At 41.8% G+C, this 22,028-nt stretch overlaps 2 protein-coding genes across 2 annotated transcripts; both read right to left on the bottom strand.

The window, feature by feature from the left end:
- Nucleotides 1–573: 573 nt before the first annotated feature.
- On the bottom strand, nucleotides 574–1,805 carry LOC146382454 (uncharacterized). Its single transcript, XM_084933099.1, has one exon. It carries the CDS (start codon nucleotides 1,729–1,731, stop codon nucleotides 709–711), a length of 1,023 nt encoding a protein of 340 aa, XP_084789225.1. The 5' UTR covers nucleotides 1,732–1,805; the 3' UTR covers nucleotides 574–708.
- Nucleotides 1,806–4,814: 3,009 nt separating this feature from the next.
- LOC146382453 (uncharacterized) lies at nucleotides 4,815–6,722 on the bottom strand. The gene has a single exon (XM_084933098.1). It carries the CDS (start codon nucleotides 6,613–6,615, stop codon nucleotides 5,125–5,127), a length of 1,491 nt encoding a protein of 496 aa, XP_084789224.1. The 5' UTR covers nucleotides 6,616–6,722; the 3' UTR covers nucleotides 4,815–5,124.
- Nucleotides 6,723–22,028: the final 15,306 nt, after the last annotated feature.

Below are 22,028 nucleotides of genomic sequence, written 5' to 3'. Positions count from 1 at the left end.
GGTGAGGAGATGTCATTTCAGGACTTAAACCAGACTCTAAGAAATTGCTGTGTCTAATTTTGCGATGCTGCGAGTAACAAACTGGGTTCAGTTTGGAGGTTGAAGAGGAACTTTCCCTCGCCAGGCCGACAGCCGTCTGTGCCACAGTTTATCTCATCTCAGTTTATCTCATGCAGCGCAGGGCTAAATTTAAAATTATTAAATACTTAGGCCAATGTATATTCTTCTATGACAAAAAATACAAGTGTTCATTTAAGCAAATAAACAGAGCCGTAAGAGATGTTTTTCAGAAACTGTTGTCTTTATTTTGATTTGCAACTAACAAATTTTTTTTAAATAATAGAGAGCACAACAAAAACTACAAATTTTAAAAAAAATTTGTAGTTTTTGTTGTGCTCTCTATTATGTGAACCCCTCACCTAATTTTTTATGTTTTTTTTAACAAATTAAACCCCAACAATCAAATGATCCCCTGTGAGCAAGCACTAGGCACAGTGGAAAGGAAAAACTCCCTTTAAACAGGAAGAAACCTTTGACAGAACCAGGCTCAGGAAGGGGCAGCCATCTGTCACGACTGGTTGGGGGGTGAGAGGCAAAAGAAAAGAAAAATGAGAGCACAAGTTAGACAACATGAGCAGCATTTAGCTAACATGAACAACGTATGGTTTTCTGGACTGTGGATGAAAAGCAGTCCATCATTACTAGTCTTTAAAAGGGAACTAATCCATCACCAAGGTAGCAATATGGCTCAAGGAGGCCATAGACAGAGTTAAATAGGCAATAACTGTCAAGCATTGAAAAGCCCCAGTAAGCTGCAGGTATAATAAGGCCTACTGCGGCAACACCTAAACCTATTTTAAGTAGGCGTTTAGCACCATGACGCCATGAACCACTAGTCGGAACCACGTCAGGAGATGGTTCTGAGACAGGAAAATCAAGCTCTTCGGGTTGAGGACCAAGATTGTCCTGTGTCGGGACCACATCAGAAGGTGGTTCCAAGGCAGGAAAAAAAAGCTCCTCAGGTTCAGGAGCAAGATTCTCCTGTGTCGGGACCACATCAGAAGGTGGTTCCAAGGCAGGAAAAAAAAGCTCCTCAGGTTCAGGAGCAAGATTCTCCTGTGTCGGGACCACATCAGGAGATGGTTCTGAGACAGGAGAAACAAGCTCCTCGGGTTCAGGAGCAAGATTCTCCAGCTGCAGAGGTTCACCAGTGATGTTGTGAACAGCAGCTAATATTTCTTCTTCCTCCTCCCTTCTCAGCTCATCCTTAAGATTATTAATTATTTCTGTTTTCATTTTAAGATGTTCATAAAGTTCATCTATGAGATCTTCGTTATGAACAATCTTGAAATTTTGCTTTTTGACTTTTTCTTCCAGCCAAAATATTTTCAGTGTCAGACTTTCTGTTGTCTTTTCTTGATACTCAAGATTTTGTAAACGTTTCTTGAGATTTGTGTTCGCTGTTTTTAATTTGTTTATCTCAGCAGCAATGCTGCTGTTCTCCTTAAGGAGATATTCTTCTTTTTCGTGAAAGTCACGGCACATCCTCTGAATGGTGCTAACCTGCTCCTGCATTTTAGCCTCCAGAGATTCCACCTGCGACTGCTTTTCATCCAGTGTCTGTCTCACCCGGCGCTGAAGAGTACAAATTTCTCTTTTCAGCTCAACTGTGAGTTCTGTCTTGTGAAATATTTCCCTATATTGTTTTTCTATTATCTCTTCTTTTTTCATTGTTTTATGGTGAGCTTCTCCCACTTGCTGCTCAAGTCTCTCTAAAGAGTCCTTGAGATCTGCGTTCTCTTTTTTTTGCTCGTTTCTCTCACTTTCTATCTGAGACAACTCCGCAGCAATGCTGCTGTTCTGCTCAATGAGAGATTCCGTCTTTTCCAAAAAGTCATGGTGCATTGTCTGAACGTTCTTTTCCTGTTCCTGGAGTTTAGCCTCCAGAGATGCCACCTGTGTCTGATTTTTTTCAGCCTGAGCCTTCATGTGTTTAAGCTTATCTCTTGACTGATGGAAATGATCTTTATAATAATTCTTTTTGCGCTTTAGGGTGCTCAACTCCAACTGGAGTTGTTGAATTTTCATTTGAAGCTCCATAGGGTCAGGTATTTCTCTCTCCATCAACCCATACAGTCTTTGTGATTCCTCTCGAATCTCTCCGTCAGACTGTGAATTATTAAATGCTTCGTTTGACATTTCTTTAAACTCTTAATGCAAAGTGTCGACAAGAAAAAATGTTTGCTTAATTGTTTAAGTTTAAAAATAGTCCCTTTCTGAAAGGTTTCTGGTTTGCTAAACACAACTCGCTGTTTCTGAAAACGTTCCAAGTAAAACTGTGTTTGCAAAGGTGAAGAGGGGGTATTTAAGGACTTTCGTGGCTTCGAATTTGACGTCAGCGCTCTTTGAGCCTTTGATCCTTTGTTCATCAAAGGGTCACATGACAGCTGTGCGTAATTCTGCGCATGCTCAGAGAATACCCATTGTGATGCACGGTTTTGTTTTGTTTTGAATTTTTTTAAATACCCTGAAAACAGTGTTGCCAACTTAGCGATTTTGTCGCTGTATTTAGGGAGTTTTCAAACCCCCCTTACCGTCGTTTTTTTTTTCTAAAAAGCGACTAGCGACAAATCTGGCGACTTTTTCTGGTGTTATTGGAGGCTTATTTATGACGACTTTTGACGTGAAAGCGCTTGTTGCTCTTACTCTCAACAAGCAGCGGGTGCTGCCGTGGGCACCTCGCTCGTGCCAAAGCGCTCACAGGCGGAGGATAGTCCTCCTCCAGCCGCTATCAGGGCAGGAGATGTTCACGTGCGTCCAAACTGCAAATGAATCGCGCACGAGCAAAGCCGCCGCTCCCGCACTGACTGTAACGCAGTCAATTCTTCTTTTGCTGTTATGTGGATCACAAGGTTTAAAACTACTTGTAAACACACACACACACACACACACACACACACACACACAGTAACTCCACCCTAACCTGCAGCTGCAGCGCAAATAACAACGAAAATTATTTGTAAACGTGTCCTGGAGTTTACAGGTGCAGACAGTGCAACAGCTTCCAGGTCATTTATTCTGCCAATATGGCAAGAAGGTAATAACTGCTTCAAGCACTGTCTATATCAGGGGTAGGCAACGCCAGGCCTCGAGGGCCGGTGTCCTGCAGGTTTTAGATCTCACCCTGGGTCAACACACCTGATTCAAATGATTAGGTCATTACCAGCCCCCTGGAGAACTTCAAGACATGTTGAGGAGGTAATTTAGCCATTTGAATCAGCTGTGTTGGTTCAAGGACACATCTAAAACCTGCAGTCACTTTCTCTGAAAAGGGTGAGATCGATGACGAAACTGCAGCTTGTACCCCCAGGACATTGTTATCAAAACCATCTTATAAGGCCTCTCATCTCTCACTGAGAATGGCAAAACACTGCAATTAATTAGAAGTGTGTCTCAGGTGCCCCACTAACTTGATATCTTGTTGCCAACTAAGCAAGTGTTTGCTTAGGCAATCCAGACAAGAATTCCAGCAAGCTGCAGGAGGTCACCTGAAACGTCCACCAACTTACTTATGTCAGTATACTTAAATGTGTTAAATTCTAATACCTGAGAATACCTTAAACCTAGCTGTGCACAGGGTTCTCAGGGAGAGCAATACTGAAAGATACTGAGAGACCTGTAGCTTGCTACTGTCAACAACCTTCTACTGCTTAGAAGTATTTCTTATTTGGCTTTCTGTTTTTCTTCTTTTTTCCATATATAGTGTACATACAGTGTAATGACTGTGAATGCTTCTATGCTGGAAACGTCAGGGCTTTGTGTGCGAGCAGGCGGAGATGAGGATCCAAATGCAGGACTCGAACACAGAATTGTAACTCAAAACCTCAGCTTTATTGCTGGAGAAATTAAAACATGAACAGAACAAGGATAGTGAAAACTAAAATACTGAACACAGTATAAAACACACAGGCATAATCCGATGGTACGATGTAGCACTGAACAAGGGCAAACACAGGGCTAATATACACAGGGAAGTAATCAGGGAATGGAAAACAGGAGGGAGACACAGCTGGGAGAGATTGGGGCTAACGAGTCAGGGGATCGAAGCTGGACACACTGACATAAGACACAATCCTTCAAAATAAAACAGGAAACAATACACACTAAACTAAGACACGGACTGGACAGAGAGAGACAGACTAGACACTGAACTAAACCAGCAAGAAACATGAGAACACAAAACCTAAGAACTAATCCCTAAACAAGAATAACTAAAACATAGATTAATAATCACCATCATCATCATAACCAACAAAAGCACCACAAGAGAATAAGAAAACAATCCATAATGCAAAAACACACCAAAACATAACAACTCAAAATACTGGGTCAAACTGACCCAGAACCGTGACAGGTGAGGAGATGTCATTTCAGGACTTAAACCAGACTCTAAGAAATTGCTGTGTCTAATTTTGCGATGCTGCGAGTAACAAACTGGGTTCAGTTTGGAGGTTGAAGAGGAACTTTCCCTCGCCAGGCCGACAGCCGTCTGTGCTACAGTTTATCTCATCTCAGTTTATCTCATGCAGCGCAGGGCTAAATTTAAAATTATTAAATACTTAGGCCAATGTATATTCTTCTATGACAAAAAATACAAGTGTTCATTTAAGCAAATAAACAGAGCCGTAAGAGATGTTTTTCAGAAACTGTTGTCTTTATTTTGATTTGCAACTAACAAATTTTTTTAAAATAATAGAGAGCACAACAAAAACTACAAATTTAAAAAAAAAATTTGTAGTTTTTGTTGTGCTCTCTATTATGTGAACCCCTCACCTAATTTGTTATGTTTTTTTTTTAACAAATTAAACCCCAACAATCAAATGATCCCCTGTGAGCAAGCACTAGGCACAGTGGAAAGGAAAAACTCCCTTTAAACAGGAAGAAACCTTTGACAGAACCAGGCTCAGGAAGGGGCAGCCATCTGTCACGACTGGTTGGGGGGTGAGAGGCAAAAGAAAAGAAAAATGAGAGCACAAGTTAGACAACATGAGCAGCATTTAGCTAACATGAACAACGTATGGTTTTCTGGACTGTGGATGAAAAGCAGTCCATCATTACTAGTCTTTAAAAGGGAACTAATCCATCACCAAGGTAGCAATATGGCTCAAGGAGGCCATAGACAGAGTTAAATAGGCAATAACTGTCAAGCATTGAAAAGCCCCAGTAAGCTGCAGGTATAATAAGGCCTACTGCGGCAACACCTAAACCTATTTTAAGTAGGCGTTTAGCACCATGACGCCATGAACCACTAGTCGGAACCACGTCAGGAGATGGTTCTGAGACAGGAAAATCAAGCTCTTCGGGTTGAGGACCAAGATTGTCCTGTGTCGGGACCACATCAGAAGGTGGTTCCAAGGCAGGAAAAAAAAGCTCCTCAGGTTCAGGAGCAAGATTCTCCTGTGTCGGGACCACATCAGAAGGTGGTTCCAAGGCAGGAAAAAAAAGCTCCTCAGGTTCAGGAGCAAGATTCTCCTGTGTCGGGACCACATCAGGAGATGGTTCTGAGACAGGAGAAACAAGCTCCTCGGGTTCAGGAGCAAGATTCTCCAGCTGCAGAGGTTCACCAGTGATGTTGTGAACAGCAGCTAATATTTCTTCTTCCTCCTCCCTTCTCAGCTCATCCTTAAGATTATTAATTATTTCTGTTTTCATTTTAAGATGTTCATAAAGTTCATCTATGAGATCTTCGTTATGAACAATCTTGAAATTTTGCTTTTTGACTTTTTCTTCCAGCCAAAATATTTTCAGTGTCAGACTTTCTGTTGTCTTTTCTTGATACTCAAGATTTTGTAAACGTTTCTTGAGATTTGTGTTCGCTGTTTTTAATTTGTTTATCTCAGCAGCAATGCTGCTGTTCTCCTTAAGGAGATATTCTTCTTTTTCGTGAAAGTCACGGCACATCCTCTGAATGGTGCTAACCTGCTCCTGCATTTTAGCCTCCAGAGATTCCACCTGCGACTGCTTTTCATCCAGTGTCTGTCTCACCCGGCGCTGAAGAGTACAAATTTCTCTTTTCAGCTCAACTGTGAGTTCTGTCTTGTGAAATATTTCCCTATATTGTTTTTCTATTATCTCTTCTTTTTTCATTGTTTTATGGTGAGCTTCTCCCACTTGCTGCTCAAGTCTCTCTAAAGAGTCCTTGAGATCTGCGTTCTCTTTTTTTTGCTCGTTTCTCTCACTTTCTATCTGAGACAACTCCGCAGCAATGCTGCTGTTCTGCTCAATGAGAGATTCCGTCTTTTCCAAAAAGTCATGGTGCATTGTCTGAACGTTCTTTTCCTGTTCCTGGAGTTTAGCCTCCAGAGATGCCACCTGTGTCTGATTTTTTTCAGCCTGAGCCTTCATGTGTTTAAGCTTATCTCTTGACTGATGGAAATGATCTTTATAATAATTCTTTTTGCGCTTTAGGGTGCTCAACTCCAACTGGAGTTGTTGAATTTTCATTTGAAGCTCCATAGGGTCAGGTATTTCTCTCTCCATCAACCCATACAGTCTTTGTGATTCCTCTCGAATCTCTCCGTCAGACTGTGAATTATTAAATGCTTCGTTTGACATTTCTTTAAACTCTTAATGCAAAGTGTCGACAAGAAAAAATGTTTGCTTAATTGTTTACGTTCAAAAATAGTCCCTTTCTGAAAGGTTTCTGGTTTGCTAAACACAACTCGCTGTTTCTGAAAACGTTCCAAGTAAAACTGTGTTTGCAAAGGTGAAGAGGGGGTATTTAAGGACTTTCGTGGCTTCGAATTTGACGTCAGCGCTCTTTGAGCCTTTGATCCTTTGTTCATCAAAGGGTCACATGACAGCTGTGCGTAATTCTGCGCAAGCTCAGAGAATACCCATTGTGATGCACGGTTTTGTTTTGTTTTGAATTTTTTTAAATACCCTGAAAACAGTGTTGCCAACTTAGCGATTTTGTCGCTGTATTTAGGGAGTTTTCAAACCCCCCTTACCGTCGTTTTTTTTTTTCTAAAAAGCGACTAGCGACAAATCTGGCGACTTTTTCTGGTGTTACTGGAGGCTTATTTATGACGACTTTTGACGTGAAAGCGCTTGTTGCTCTTACTCTCAACAAGCAGCGGGTGCTGCCGTGGGCACCTCGCTCGTGCCAAAGCGCTCACAGGCGGAGGATAGTCCTCCTCCAGCCGCTATCAGGGCAGGAGATGTTCACGTGCGTCCAAACTGCAAATGAATCGCGCACGAGCAAAGCCGCCGCTCCCGCACTGACTGTAACGCAGTCAATTCTTCTTTTGCTGTTATGCTGTTTTGTGGATCACAAGGTTTAAAACTACTTGTAAACACACACACACACACACACACAGTAACTCCACCCTAACCTGCAGCTGCAGCGCAAATAACAACGAAAATTATTTGTAAACGTGTCCTGGAGTTTACAGGTGCAGACAGTGCAACAGCTTCCAGGTCATTTATTCTGCCAATATGGCAAGAAGGTAATAACTGCTTCAAGCACTGTCTATATCAGGGGTAGGCAACGCCAGGCCTCGAGGGCCGGTGTCCTGCAGGTTTTAGATCTCACCCTGGGTCAACACACCTGAATCAACTGATTAGGTCATTACCAGCCCCCTGGAGAACTTCAAGACATGTTGAGGAGGTAATTTAGCCATTTGAATCAGCTGTGTTGGTTCAAGGACACATCTAAAACCTGCAGTCACTTTCTCTGAAAAGGGTGAGATCGATGACAAAACTGCAGCTTGTACCCCCAGGACATTGTTATCAAAACCATCTTATAAGGCCTCTCATCTCTCACTGAGAATGGCAAAACACTGCAATTAATTAGACAAAGTGTGTCTCAGGTGCCCCACTAACTTGATATCTTGTTGCCAACTAAGCAAGTGTTTGCTTAGGCAATCCAGACAAGAATTCCAGCAAGCTGCAGGAGGTCACCTGAAACGTCCACCAACTTACTTATGTCAGTATACTTAAATGTGTTAAATTCTAATACCTGAGAATACCTTAAACCTAGCTGTGCACAGGGTTCTCAGGGAGAGCAATACTGAAAGATACTGAGAGACCTGTAGCTTGCTACTGTCAACAACCTTCTACTGCTTAGAAGTATTTCTTATTTGGCTTTCTGTTTTTCTTCTTTTTTTCATATATAGTGTACATACAGTGTAATGACTGTGAATGCGTCTATGCTGGAAACGTCAGGGCTTTGTGTGCGAGCAGGCGGAGATGAGGATCCAAATGCAGGACTCGAACACAGAATTGTAACTCAAAACCTCAGCTTTATTGCTGGAGAAATTAAAACATGAACAGAACAAGGATAGTGAAAACGAAAATACTGAACACAGTATAAAACACACAGGCATGGTACGATGCAGCACTGAACAAGGGCAAACACAGGGCTAATATACACAGGGAAGTAATCAGGGAATGGAAAACAGGAGGGAGACACAGCTGGGAGAGATTGGGGCTAACGAGTCAGGGGGATCGAAGCTGGACACACTGACATAAGACACAATACACACTAAACTAAGACACGGACTGGACAGAGAGAGACAGACTAGACACTGAACTAAACCAGCAAAAAACATGAGAACACAAAACCTAAGAACTAATCCCTAAACAAGAATAACTAAAACATAGATTAATAATCACCATCATCATCATAACCAACAAAAGCACCACAAGAGAATAAGAAAACAATCCATAATGCAAAAACACACCAAAACATAACAACTCAAAATACTGGGTCAAACTGACCCAGAACCGTGACAGGTGAGGAGATGTCATTTCAGGACTTAAACCAGACTCTAAGAAATTGCTGTGTCTAATTTTGCGATGCTGCGAGTAACAAACTGGGTTCAGTTTGGAGGTTGAAGAGGAACTTTCCCTCGCCAGGCCGACAGCCGTCTGTGCTACAGTTTATCTCATCTCAGTTTATCTCATGCAGCGCAGGGCTAAATTTAAAATTATTAAATACTTAGGCCAATGTATATTCTTCTATGACAAAAAATACAAGTGTTCATTTAAGCAAATAAACAGAGCCGTAAGAGATGTTTTTCAGAAACTGTTGTCTTTATTTTGATTTGCAACTAACAAATTTTTTTAAAATAATAGAGAGCACAACAAAAACTACAAATTTTTAAAAAAAATTGTAGTTTTTGTTGTGCTCTCTATTATGTGAACCCCTCACCTAATTTGTTATGTTTTTTTTAACAAATTAAACCCCAACAATCAAATGATCCCCTGTGAGCAAGCACTAGGCACAGTGGAAAGGAAAAACTCCCTTTAAACAGGAAGAAACCTTTGACAGAACCAGGCTCAGGAAGGGGCAGCCATCTGTCACGACTGGTTGGGGGGTGAGAGGCAAAAGAAAAGAAAAATGAGAGCACAAGTTAGACAACATGAGCAGCATTTAGCTAACATGAACAACGTATGGTTTTCTGGACTGTGGATGAAAAGCAGTCCATCATTACTAGTCTTTAAAAGGGAACTAATCCATCACCAAGGTAGCAATATGGCTCAAGGAGGCCATAGACAGAGTTAAATAGGCAATAACTGTCAAGCATTGAAAAGCCCCAGTAAGCTGCAGGTATAATAAGGCCTACTGCGGCAACACCTAAACCTATTTTAAGTAGGCGTTTAGCACCATGACGCCATGAACCACTAGTCGGAACCACGTCAGGAGATGGTTCTGAGACAGGAAAATCAAGTTCTTCGGGTTGAGGACCAAGATTGTCCTGTGTCGGGACCACATCAGAAGGTGGTTCCAAGGCAGGAAAAAAAAGCTCCTCAGGTTCAGGAGCAAGATTCTCCTGTGTCGGGACCACATCAGGAGATGGTTCTGAGACAGGAGAAACAAGCTCCTCGGGTTCAGGAGCAAGATTCTCCAGCTGCAGAGGTTCACCAGTGATGTTGTGAACAGCAGCTAATATTTCTTCTTCCTCCTCCCTTCTCAGCTCATCCTTAAGATTATTAATTATTTCTGTTTTCATTTTAAGATGTTCATAAAGTTCATCTATGAGATCTTCGTTATGAACAATCTTGAAATTTTGCTTTTTGACTTTTTCTTCCAGCCAAAATATTTTCAGTGTCAGACTTTCTGTTGTCTTTTCTTGATACTCAAGATTTTGTAAACGTTTCTTGAGATTTGTGTTCGCTGTTTTTAATTTGTTTATCTCAGCAGCAATGCTGCTGTTCTCCTTAAGGAGATATTCTTCTTTTTCGTGAAAGTCACAGCACATCCTCTGAATGGTGCTAACCTGCTCCTGCATTTTAGCCTCCAGAGATTCCACCTGCCACTGCTTTTCATCCAGTGTCTGTCTCACCCGGCGCTGAAGAGTACAAATTTCTCTTTTCAGCTCAACTGTGAGTTCTGTCTTGTGAAATATTTCCCTATATTGTTTTTCTATTATCTCTTCTTTTTTCATTGTTTTATGGTGAGCTTCTCCCACTTGCTGCTCAAGTCTCTCTAAAGAGTCCTTGAGATCTGCGTTCTCTTTTTTTTGCTCGTTTCTCTCACTTTCTATCTGAGACAACTCCGCAGCAATGCTGCTGTTCTGCTCAATGAGAGATTCCGTCTTTTCCAAAAAGTCATGGTGCATTGTCTGAACGTTCTTTTCCTGTTCCTGGAGTTTAGCCTCCAGAGATGCCACCTGTGTCTGATTTTTTTCAGCCTGAGCCTTCATGTGTTTAAGCTTATCTCTTGACTGATGGAAATGATCTTTATAATAATTCTTTTTGCGCTTTAGGGTGCTCAACTCCAACTGGAGTTGTTGAATTTTCATTTGAAGCTCCATAGGGTCAGGTATTTCTCTCTCCATCAACCCATACAGTCTTTGTGATTCCTCTCGAATCTCTCCGTCAGACTGTGAATTATTAAATGCTTCGTTTGACATTTCTTTAAACTCTTAATGCAAAGTGTCGACAAGAAAAAATGTTTGCTTAATTGTTTAAGTTTAAAAATAGTCCCTTTCTGAAAGGTTTCTGGTTTGCTAAACACAACTCGCTGTTTCTGAAAACGTTCCAAGTAAAACTGTGTTTGCAAAGGTGAAGAGGGGGTATTTAAGGACTTTCGTGGCTTCGAATTTGACGTCAGCGCTCTTTGAGCCTTTGATCCTTTGTTCGATCAAAGGGTCACATGACAGCTGTGCGTAATTCTGCGCATGCTCAGAGAATACCCATTGTGATGCACGGTTTTGTTTTGTTTTGAATTTTTTTAAATACCCTGAAAACAGTGTTGCCAACTTAGCGATTTTGTCGCTGTATTTAGGGAGTTTTCAAACCCCCCTTACCGTCGTTTTTTTTTTCTAAAAAGCGACTAGCGACAAATCTGGCGACTTTTTCTGGTGTTATTGGAGGCTTATTTATGACGACTTTTGACGTGAAAGCGCTTGTTGCTCTTACTCTCAACAAGCAGCGGGTGCTGCCGTGGGCACCTCGCTCGTGCCAAAGCGCTCACAGGCGGAGGATAGTCCTCCTCCAGCCGCTATCAGGGCAGGAGATGTTCACGTGCGTCCAAACTGCAAATGAATCGCGCACGAGCAAAGCCGCCGCTCCCGCACTGACTGTAACGCAGTCAATTCTTCTTTTGCTGTTATGCTGTTTTGTGGATCACAAGGTTTAAAACTACTTGTAAACACACACACACACACACACACACACACAGTAACTCCACCCTAACCTGCAGCTGCAGCGCAAATAACAACGAAAATTATTTGTAAACGTGTCCTGGAGTTTACAGGTGCAGACAGTGCAACAGCTTCCAGGTCATTTATTCTGCCAATATGGCAAGAAGGTAATAACTGCTTCAAGCACTGTCTATATCAGGGGTAGGCAACGCCAGGCCTCGAGGGCCGGTGTCCTGCAGGTTTTAGATCTCACCCTGGGTCAACACACCTGAATCAAATGATTAGGTCATTACCAGCCCCCTGGAGAACTTCAAGACATGTTGAGGAGGTAATTTAGCCATTTGAATCAGCTGTGTTGGTTCAAGGACACATCTAAAACCTGCAGTCACTTTCTCTGAAAAGGGTGAGATCGATGACGAAACTGCAGCTTGTACCCCCAGGACATTGTTATCAAAACCATCTTATAAGGCCTCTCATCTCTCACTGAGAATGGCAAAACACTGCAATTAATTAGACAAAGTGTGTCTCAGGTGCCCCACTAACTTGATATCTTGTTGCCAACTAAGCAAGTGTTTGCTTAGGCAATCCAGACAAGAATTCCAGCAAGCTGCAGGAGGTCACCTGAAACGTCCACCAACTTACTTATGTCAGTATACTTAAATGTGTTAAATTCTAATACCTGAAAATACCTTAAACCTAGCTGTGCACAGGGTTCTCAGGGAGAGCAATACTGAAAGATACTGAGAGACCTGTAGCTTGCTACTGTCAACAACCTTCTACTGCTTAGAAGTATTTCTTATTTGGCTTTCTGTTTTTCTTCTTTTTTTCATATATAGTGTACATACAGTGTAATGACTGTGAATGCTTCTATGCTGGAAACGTCAGGGCTTTGTGTGCGAGCAGGCGGAGATGAGGATCCAAATGCAGGACTCGAACACAGAATTGTAACTCAAAACCTCAGCTTTATTGCTGGAGAAATTAAAACATGAACACATGTTTTACACATGAAATACTGAACACAGTATAAAACACACAGGCATAATCCGATGGTACGATGCAGCACTGAACAAGGGCAAACACAGGGCTAATATACACAGGGAAGTAATCAGGGAATGGAAAACAGGAGGGAGACACAGCTGGGAGAGATTGGGGCTAACGAGTCAGGGGATCGAAGCTGGACACACTGACATAAGACACAATCCTTCAAAATAAAACAGGAAACAATACACACTAAACTAAGACACGGACTGGACAGAGAGAGACAGACTAGACACTGAACTAAACATGCAAAAAACATGAGAACACAAAACCTAAGAACTAATCCCTAAACAAGAATAACTAAAACATAGATTAATAATCACCATCATCATCATAACCAACAAAAGCACCAAAAGAGAATAAGAAAACAATCCATAATGCAAAAACACACCAAAACATAACAACTCAAAATACTGGGTCAAACTGACCCAGAACCGTGACAGGTGAGGAGATGTCATTTCAGGACTTAAACCAGACTCTAAGAAATTGCTGTGTCTAATTTTGCGATGCTGCGAGTAACAAACTGGGTTCAGTTTGGAGGTTGAAGAGGAACTTTCCCTCGCCAGGCCGACAGCCGTCTGTGCCACAGTTTATCTCATCTCAGTTTATCTCATGCAGCGCAGGGCTAAATTTAAAATTATTAAATACTTACGCCAATGTATATTCTTCTATGACAAAAAATACAAGTGTTCATTTAAGCAAATAAACAGAGCCGTAAGAGATGTTTTTCAGAAACTGTTGTCTTTATTTTGATTTGCAACTAACAAATTTTTTTTAAATAATAGAGAGCACAACAAAAACTACAAATTTTAAAAAAAATTTGTAGTTTTTGTTGTGCTCTCTATTATGTGAACCCCTCACCTAATTTGTTATGTTTTTTTTTAACAAATTAAACCCCAACAATCAAATGATCCCCTGTGAGCAAGCACTAGGCACAGTGGAAAGGAAAAACTCCCTTTAAACAGGAAGAAACCTTTGACAGAACCAGGCTCAGGAAGGGGCAGCCATCTGTCACGACTGGTTGGGGGGTGAGAGGCAAAAGAAAAGAAAAATGAGAGCACAAGTTAGCTAAATGTTGCTCATGTTGTCTAACATGAACAACGTATGGTTTTCTGGACTGTGGATGAAAAGCAGTCCATCATTATTAGTCTTTAAAAGGGAACTAATCCATCACCAAGGTAGCAATATGGCTCAAGGAGGCCATAGACAGAGTTAAATAGGCAATAACTGTCAAGCATTGAAAAGCCCCAGTAAGCTGCAGGTATAATAAGGCCTACTGCGGCAACACCTAAACCTATTTTAAGTAGGCGTTTGCCACCATGATGCCATGAACCACTAGTCGGAATCACGTCAAGAGATGGTTCTGAGACAGGAGAATCAAGCGCTTCAACCTGAAGCGCTTGATTCTCCTGTGTCGGGATCACATCAGGAGGTGGTTCCAAGGCAGGAAAAAAAAGCTCCTCAGGTTCAGGAGCAAGATTCTCCTGTGTCAGGACCACATCAGGAGGTGGTTCCAAGGCAGGAAAAAAAAGCTCCTCAGGTTCAGGAGCAAGATTCTCCTGTGTCGGGACCACATCAGGAGGTGGTTCCAAGGCAGGAAAAAAAAGCTCCTCAGGTTCAGGAGCAAGATTCTCCAGCTGCAGAGCCTCCAGAGATTCCACCTGTGCCTGTTTTTCGTCCTGAGCCTGTCTCACCCGACGCTGAAGAGTATATATTTCTTTTTTCAGCTCAACTATCTGTTCTGTCTTTTGATCTATTTCTCTATTCTGTTTTTCTATTATCGCTTCTTTTTTTGTTATTTTATGGTGAGCTTCTCCCACTTGGTGCTCAAGTCTCTCTAACGCTTCCTTGAGATCTGCGTTCTCTTTCTTTTGTTCATTTCGCTGACTTTCTATCTGAGACAACTCCGCAGCAATGCTGCTTTTCTGCTCAAGGAGAGATTCTTCCATTCCCAGAAAGTCACGGTGCATCGTCTGAATGGTGTTAACCTGTTCCTGCAATTTGGCCTCCAGAGATTCCACCTGTGACTGTTTTTCATCCAGAGCCTGTCTCACCCGACGCTGAAGTGTACATATTTCTTCTTTCAGCTCATCTGACTGTTGAGTCACTTCTTCAAGCTCAACCATGCCTTCCCTAAAATGGATATTCCTGTCATGCACATCTGTACTAATTTGTTCACGCTCATTTTTAAAGCGATAGTAATTTTTTTTGTAATAATTCTTTTTGCGCTTTAGGGTGCTTAACTCCAACTGGAGTTCTTGTATTTTCATTTGCAGGTCCCTAGGCTCCGATATTTCTCTCTCCACTAACCCATATAGTTCGTGTGATTCCGCTGGAATCTCTCCGTCAGACTGTGAATTATTAAATGTTTCGTTTGACATTTCTTTAAACTCTTAATGCAAAGTGTCGACAAGAAAAAATGTTTGCTTAATTGTTTAAGTTTAAAAATAGTCCCTTTCTGAAAGGTTTCTGGTTTGCTAAACACAACTCGCTGTTTCTGAAAACGTTCCAAGTAAAACTGTGTTTGCAAAGGTGAAGAGGGGGTATTTAAGGACTTTCGTGGCTTCGAATTTGACGTCAGCGCTCTTTGAGCCTTTGATCCTTTGTTCGATCAAAGGGTCACATGACAGCTGCGCGTAATTCTGCGCATGCTCAGAGAATACCCATTGTGATGCACGGTTTTGTTTTGTTTTGAATTTTTTTAAATACCCTGAAAACAGTGTTGCCAACTTAGCGATTTTGTCGCTGTATTTAGGGAGTTTTCAAACCCCCCTTACCGTCGTTTTTTTTTTTCTAAAAAGCGACTAGCGACAAATCTGGCGACTTTTTCTGGTGTTATTGGAGGCTTATTTAGGACGACTTTTGACGTGAAAGCGCTTGTTGCTCTTACTCTCAACAAGCAGCGGGTGCTGCCGTGGGCACCTCGCTCGTGCCAAAGCGCTCACAGGCGGAGGATAGTCCTCCTCCAGCCGCTATCAGGGCAGGAGATGTTCACGTGCGTCCAAACTGCAAATGAATCGCGCACGAGCAAAGCCGCCGCTCCCGCACTGACTGTAACGCAGTCAATTCTTCTTTTGCTGTTATGCTGTTTTGTGGATCACAAGGTTTAAAACTACTTGTAAACACACACACACACACACACACACACACACACACACACACACACACAGTAACTCCACCCTAACCTGCAGCTGCAGCGCAAATAACAACGAAAATTATTTGTAAACGTGTCCTGGAGTTTACAGGTGCAGACAGTGCAACAGCTTCCAGGTCATTTATTCTGCCAATATGGCAAGAAGGTAATAACTGCTTCAAGCACTGTCTATATCAGGGGTAGGCAACGCCAGGCCTCGAGGGCCGGTGTCCTGCAGGTTTTAGATCTCACCCTGGGTCAACACACCTGAATCAAATGATTAGGTCATTACCAGCCCCCTGGAGAACTTCAAGACATGTTGAGGAGGTAATTTAGCCATTTGAATCAGCTGTGTTGGTTCAAGGACACATCTAAAACCTGCAGTCACTTTCTCTGAAAAGGGTGAGATCGATGACGAAACTGCAGCTTGTACCCCCAGGACATTGTTATCAAAACCATCTTATAAGGCCTCTCATCTCTCACTGAGAATGGCAAAACACTGCAATTAATTAGACAAAGTGTGTCTCAGGTGCCCCACTAACTTGATATCTTGTTGCCAACTAAGCAAGTGTTTGCTTAGGCAATCCAGACAAGAATTCCAGCAAGCTGCAGGAGGTCACCTGAAACGTCCACCAACTTACTTATGTCAGTATACTTAAATGTGTTAAATTCTAATACCTGAGAATACCTTAAACCTAGCTGTGCACAGGGTTCTCAGGGAGAGCAATACTGAAAGATACTGAGAGACCTGTAGCTTGCTACTGTCAACAACCTTCTACTGCTTAGAAGTATTTCTTATTTGGCTTTCTGTTTTTCTTCTTTTTTTCATATATAGTGTACATACAGTGTAATGACTGTGAATGCTTCTATGCTGGAAACGTCAGGGCTTTGTGTGCGAGCAGGCGGAGATGAGGATCCAAATGCAGGACTCGAACACAGAATTGTAACTCAAAACCTCAGCTTTATTGCTGGAGAAATTAAAACATGAACAGAACAAGGATAGTGAAAACGAAAATACTGAACACAGTATAAAACACACAGGCATAATCCGATGGTACGATGCAGCACTGAACAAGGGCAAACACAGGGCTAATATACACAGGGAAGTAATCAGGGAATGGAAAACAGGAGGGAGACACAGCTGGGAGAGATTGGGGCTAACGAGTCAGGGGATCGAAGCTGGACACACTGACATAAGACACAATCCTTCAAAATAAAACAGGAAACAATACACACTAAACTAAGACACGGACTGGACAGAGAGAGACAGACTAGACACTGAACTAAACCAGCAAAAAACATGAGAACACAAAACCTAAGAACTAATCCCTAAACAAGAATAACTAAAACATAGATTAATAATCACCATCATCATCATAACCAACAAAAGCACCACAAGAGAATAAGAAAACAATCCATAATGCAAAAACACACCAAAACATAACAACTCAAAATACTGGGTCAAACTGACCCAGAACCGTGACAGGTGAGGAGATGTCATTTCAGGACTTAAACCAGACTCTAAGAAATTGCTGTGTCTAATTTTGCGATGCTGCGAGTAACAAACTGGGTTCAGTTTGGAGGTTGAAGAGGAACTTTCCCTCGCCAGGCCGACAGCCGTCTGTGCTACAGTTTATCTCATCTCAGTTTATCTCATGCAGCGCAGGGCTAAATTTAAAATTATTAAATACTTAGGCCAATGTATATTCTTCTATGACAAAAAATACAAGTGTTCATTTAAGCAAATAAACAGAGCCGTAAGAGATGTTTTTCAGAAACTGTTGTCTTTATTTTGATTTGCAACTAACAAATTTTTTTTAAATAATAGAGAGCACAACAAAAACTACAAATTTTAAAAAAAATTTGTAGTTTTTGTTGTGCTCTCTATTATGTGAACCCCTCACCTAATTTGTTATGTTTTTTTTTAACAAATTAAACCCCAACAATCAAATGATCCCCTGTGAGCAAGCACTAGGCACAGTGGAAAGGAAAAACTCCCTTTAAACAGGAAGAAACCTTTGACAGAACCAGGCTCAGGAAGGGGCAGCCATCTGTCACGACTGGTTGGGGGGTGAGAGGCAAAAGAAAAGAAAAATGAGAGCACAAGTTAGACAACATGAGCAGCATTTAGCTAACATGAACAACGTATGGTTTTCTGGACTGTGGATGAAAAGCAGTCCATCATTACTAGTCTTTAAAAGGGAACTAATCCATCACCAAGGTAGCAATATGGCTCAAGGAGGCCATAGACAGAGTTAAATAGGCAATAACTGTCAAGCATTGAAAAGCCCCAGTAAGCTGCAGGTATAATAAGGCCTACTGCGGCAACACCTAAACCTATTTTAAGTAGGCGTTTAGCACCATGACGCCATGAACCACTAGTCGGAACCACGTCAGGAGATGGTTCTGAGACAGGAAAATCAAGCTCTTCGGGTTGAGGACCAAGATTGTCCTGTGTCGGGACCACATCAGAAGGTGGTTCCAAGGCAGGAAAAAAAAGCTCCTCAGGTTCAGGAGCAAGATTCTCCTGTGTCGGGACCACATCAGAAGGTGGTTCCAAGGCAGGAAAAAAAAGCTCCTCAGGTTCAGGAGCAAGATTCTCCTGTGTCGGGACCACATCAGGAGATGGTTCTGAGACAGGAGAAACAAGCTCCTCGGGTTCAGGAGCAAGATTCTCCAGCTGCAGAGGTTCACCAGTGATGTTGTGAACAGCAGCTAATATTTCTTCTTCCTCCTCCCTTCTCAGCTCATCCTTAAGATTATTAATTATTTCTGTTTTCATTTTAAGATGTTCATAAAGTTCATCTATGAGATCTTCGTTATGAACAATCTTGAAATTTTGCTTTTTGACTTTTTCTTCCAGCCAAAATATTTTCAGTGTCAGACTTTCTGTTGTCTTTTCTTGATACTCAAGATTTTGTAAACGTTTCTTGAGATTTGTGTTCGCTGTTTTTAATTTGTTTATCTCAGCAGCAATGCTGCTGTTCTCCTTAAGGAGATATTCTTCTTTTTCGTGAAAGTCACAGCACATCCTCTGAATGGTGCTAACCTGCTCCTGCATTTTAGCCTCCAGAGATTCCACCTGCCACTGCTTTTCATCCAGTGTCTGTCTCACCCGGCGCTGAAGAGTACAAATTTCTCTTTTCAGCTCAACTGTGAGTTCTGTCTTGTGAAATATTTCCCTATATTGTTTTTCTATTATCTCTTCTTTTTTCATTGTTTTATGGTGAGCTTCTCCCACTTGCTGCTCAAGTCTCTCTAAAGAGTCCTTGAGATCTGCGTTCTCTTTTTTTTGCTCGTTTCTCTCACTTTCTATCTGAGACAACTCCGCAGCAATGCTGCTGTTCTGCTCAATGAGAGATTCCGTCTTTTCCAAAAAGTCATGGTGCATTGTCTGAACGTTCTTTTCCTGTTCCTGGAGTTTAGCCTCCAGAGATGCCACCTGTGTCTGATTTTTTTCAGCCTGAGCCTTCATGTGTTTAAGCTTATCTCTTGACTGATGGAAATGATCTTTATAATAATTCTTTTTGCGCTTTAGGGTGCTCAACTCCAACTGGAGTTGTTGAATTTTCATTTGAAGCTCCATAGGGTCAGGTATTTCTCTCTCCATCAACCCATACAGTCTTTGTGATTCCTCTCGAATCTCTCCGTCAGACTGTGAATTATTAAATGCTTCGTTTGACATTTCTTTAAACTCTTAATGCAAAGTGTCGACAAGAAAAAATGTTTGCTTAATTGTTTAAGTTTAAAAATAGTCCCTTTCTGAAAGGTTTCTGAAAACGTTCCAAGTAAAACTGTGTTTGCAAAGGTGAAGAGGGGGTATTTAAGGACTTTCGTGGCTTCGAATTTGACGTCAGCGCTCTTTGAGCCTTTGATCCTTTGTTCGATCAAAGGGTCACATGACAGCTGTGCGTAATTCTGCGCATGCTCAGAGAATACCCATTGTGATGCACGGTTTTGTTTTGTTTTGAATTTTTTTAAATACCCTGAAAACAGTGTTGCCAACTTAGCGATTTTGTCGCTGTATTTAGGGAGTTTTCAAACCCCCCTTACCGTCGTTTTTTTTTTCTAAAAAGCGACTAGCGACAAATCTGGCGACTTTTTCTGGTGTTATTGGAGGCTTATTTATGACGACTTTTGACGTGAAAGCGCTTGTTGCTCTTACTCTCAACAAGCAGCGGGTGCTGCCGTGGGCACCTCGCTCGTGCCAAAGCGCTCACAGGCGGAGGATAGTCCTCCTCCAGCCGCTATCAGGGCAGGAGATGTTCACGTGCGTCCAAACTGCAAATGAATCGCGCACGAGCAAAGCCGCCGCTCCCGCACTGACTGTAACGCAGTCAATTCTTCTTTTGCTGTTATGCTGTTTTGTGGATCACAAGGTTTAAAACTACTTGTAAACACACACACACACACACACACACACACACACACACACACACACACAGTAACTCCACCCTAACCTGCAGCTGCAGCGCAAATAACAACGAAAATTATTTGTAAACGTGTCCTGGAGTTTACAGGTGCAGACAGTGCAACAGCTTCCAGGTCATTTATTCTGCCAATATGGCAAGAAGGTAATAACTGCTTCAAGCACTGTCTATATCAGGGGTAGGCAACGCCAGGCCTCGAGGGCCGGTGTCCTGCAGGTTTTAGATCTCCCCCTGGGTCAACACACCTGAATCAAATGATTAGGTCATTACCAGCCCCCTGGAGAACTTCAAGACATGTTGAGGAGGTAATTTAGCCATTTGAATCAGCTGTGTTGGTTCAAGGACACATCTAAAACCTGCAGTCACTTTCTCTGAAAAGGGTGAGATCGATGACGAAACTGCAGCTTGTACCCCCAGGACATTGTTATCAAAACCATCTTATAAGGCCTCTCATCTCTCACTGAGAATGGCAAAACACTGCAATTAATTAGACAAAGTGTGTCTCAGGTGCCCCACTAACTTGATATCTTGTTGCCAACTAAGCAAGTGTTTGCTTAGGCAATCCAGACAAGAATTCCAGCAAGCTGCAGGAGGTCACCTGAAACGTCCACCAACTTACTTATGTCAGTATACTTAAATGTGTTAAATTCTAATACCTGAGAATACCTTAAACCTAGCTGTGCACAGGGTTCTCAGGGAGAGCAATACTGAAAGATACTGAGAGACCTGTAGCTTGCTACTGTCAACAACCTTCTACTGCTTAGAAGTATTTCTTATTTGGCTTTCTGTTTTTCTTCTTTTTTTCATATATAGTGTACATACAGTGTAATGACTGTGAATGCTTCTATGCTGGAAACGTCAGGGCTTTGTGTGCGAGCAGGCGGAGATGAGGATCCAAATGCAGGACTCGAACACAGAATTGTAACTCAAAACCTCAGCTTTATTGCTGGAGAAATTAAAACATGAACACATGTTTTACACATGAAATACTGAACACAGTATAAAACACACAGGCATAATCCGATGGTACGATGCAGCACTGAACAAGGGCAAACACAGGGCTAATATACACAGGGAAGTAATCAGGGAATGGAAAACAGGAGGGAGACACAGCTGGGAGAGATTGGGGCTAACGAGTCAGGGGATCGAAGCTGGACACACTGACATAAGACACAATCCTTCAAAATAAAACAGGAAACAATACACACTAAACTAAGACACGGACTGGACAGAGAGAGACAGACTAGACACTGAACTAAACCAGCAAAAAACATGAGAACACAAAACCTAAGAACTAATCCCTAAACAAGAATAACTAAAACATAGATTAATAATCATCATCATCATCATCATCATCATCATCATCATAACCAACAAAAGCACCAAAAGAGAATAAGAAAACAATCCATAATGCAAAAACACACCAAAACATAACAACTCAAAATACTGGGTCAAACTGACCCAGAACCGTGACAGGTGAGGAGATGTCATTTCAGGACTTAAACCAGACTCTAAGAAATTGCTGTGTCTAATTTTGCGATGCTGCGAGTAACAAACTGGGTTCAGTTTGGAGGTTGAAGAGGAACTTTCCCTCGCCAGGCCGACAGCCGTCTGTGCCACAGTTTATCTCATCTCAGTTTATCTCATGCAGCGCAGGGCTAAATTTAAAATTATTAAATACTTAGGCCAATGTATATTCTTCTATGACAAAAAATACAAGTGTTCATTTAAGCAAATAAACAGAGCCGTAAGAGATGTTTTTCAGAAACTGTTGTC

The sequence above is a fragment of the Perissodus microlepis genome, chromosome 7 (assembly GCF_051167445.1).
Source record: "Perissodus microlepis isolate ML-2025 ecotype Zambia chromosome 7, ASM5116744v1, whole genome shotgun sequence".
Classification (NCBI taxonomy): Eukaryota; Metazoa; Chordata; class Actinopteri; order Cichliformes; family Cichlidae; genus Perissodus; species Perissodus microlepis.
Note: the sequence above shows the minus strand (reverse complement) of the source record. Positions and strands in the feature narration are given on the sequence as shown.

Excerpts from the sequence above, each read along its gene's own strand:
- LOC146382454 (XM_084933099.1), bottom strand. The coding sequence starts at position 1,731 with ATGAAAAAAGAAGAGATAATAGAAAAACAATATAGGGAAATATTTCAC.
- LOC146382453 (XM_084933098.1), bottom strand. The coding sequence starts at position 6,615 with ATGTCAAACGAAGCATTTAATAATTCACAGTCTGACGGAGAGATTCGA.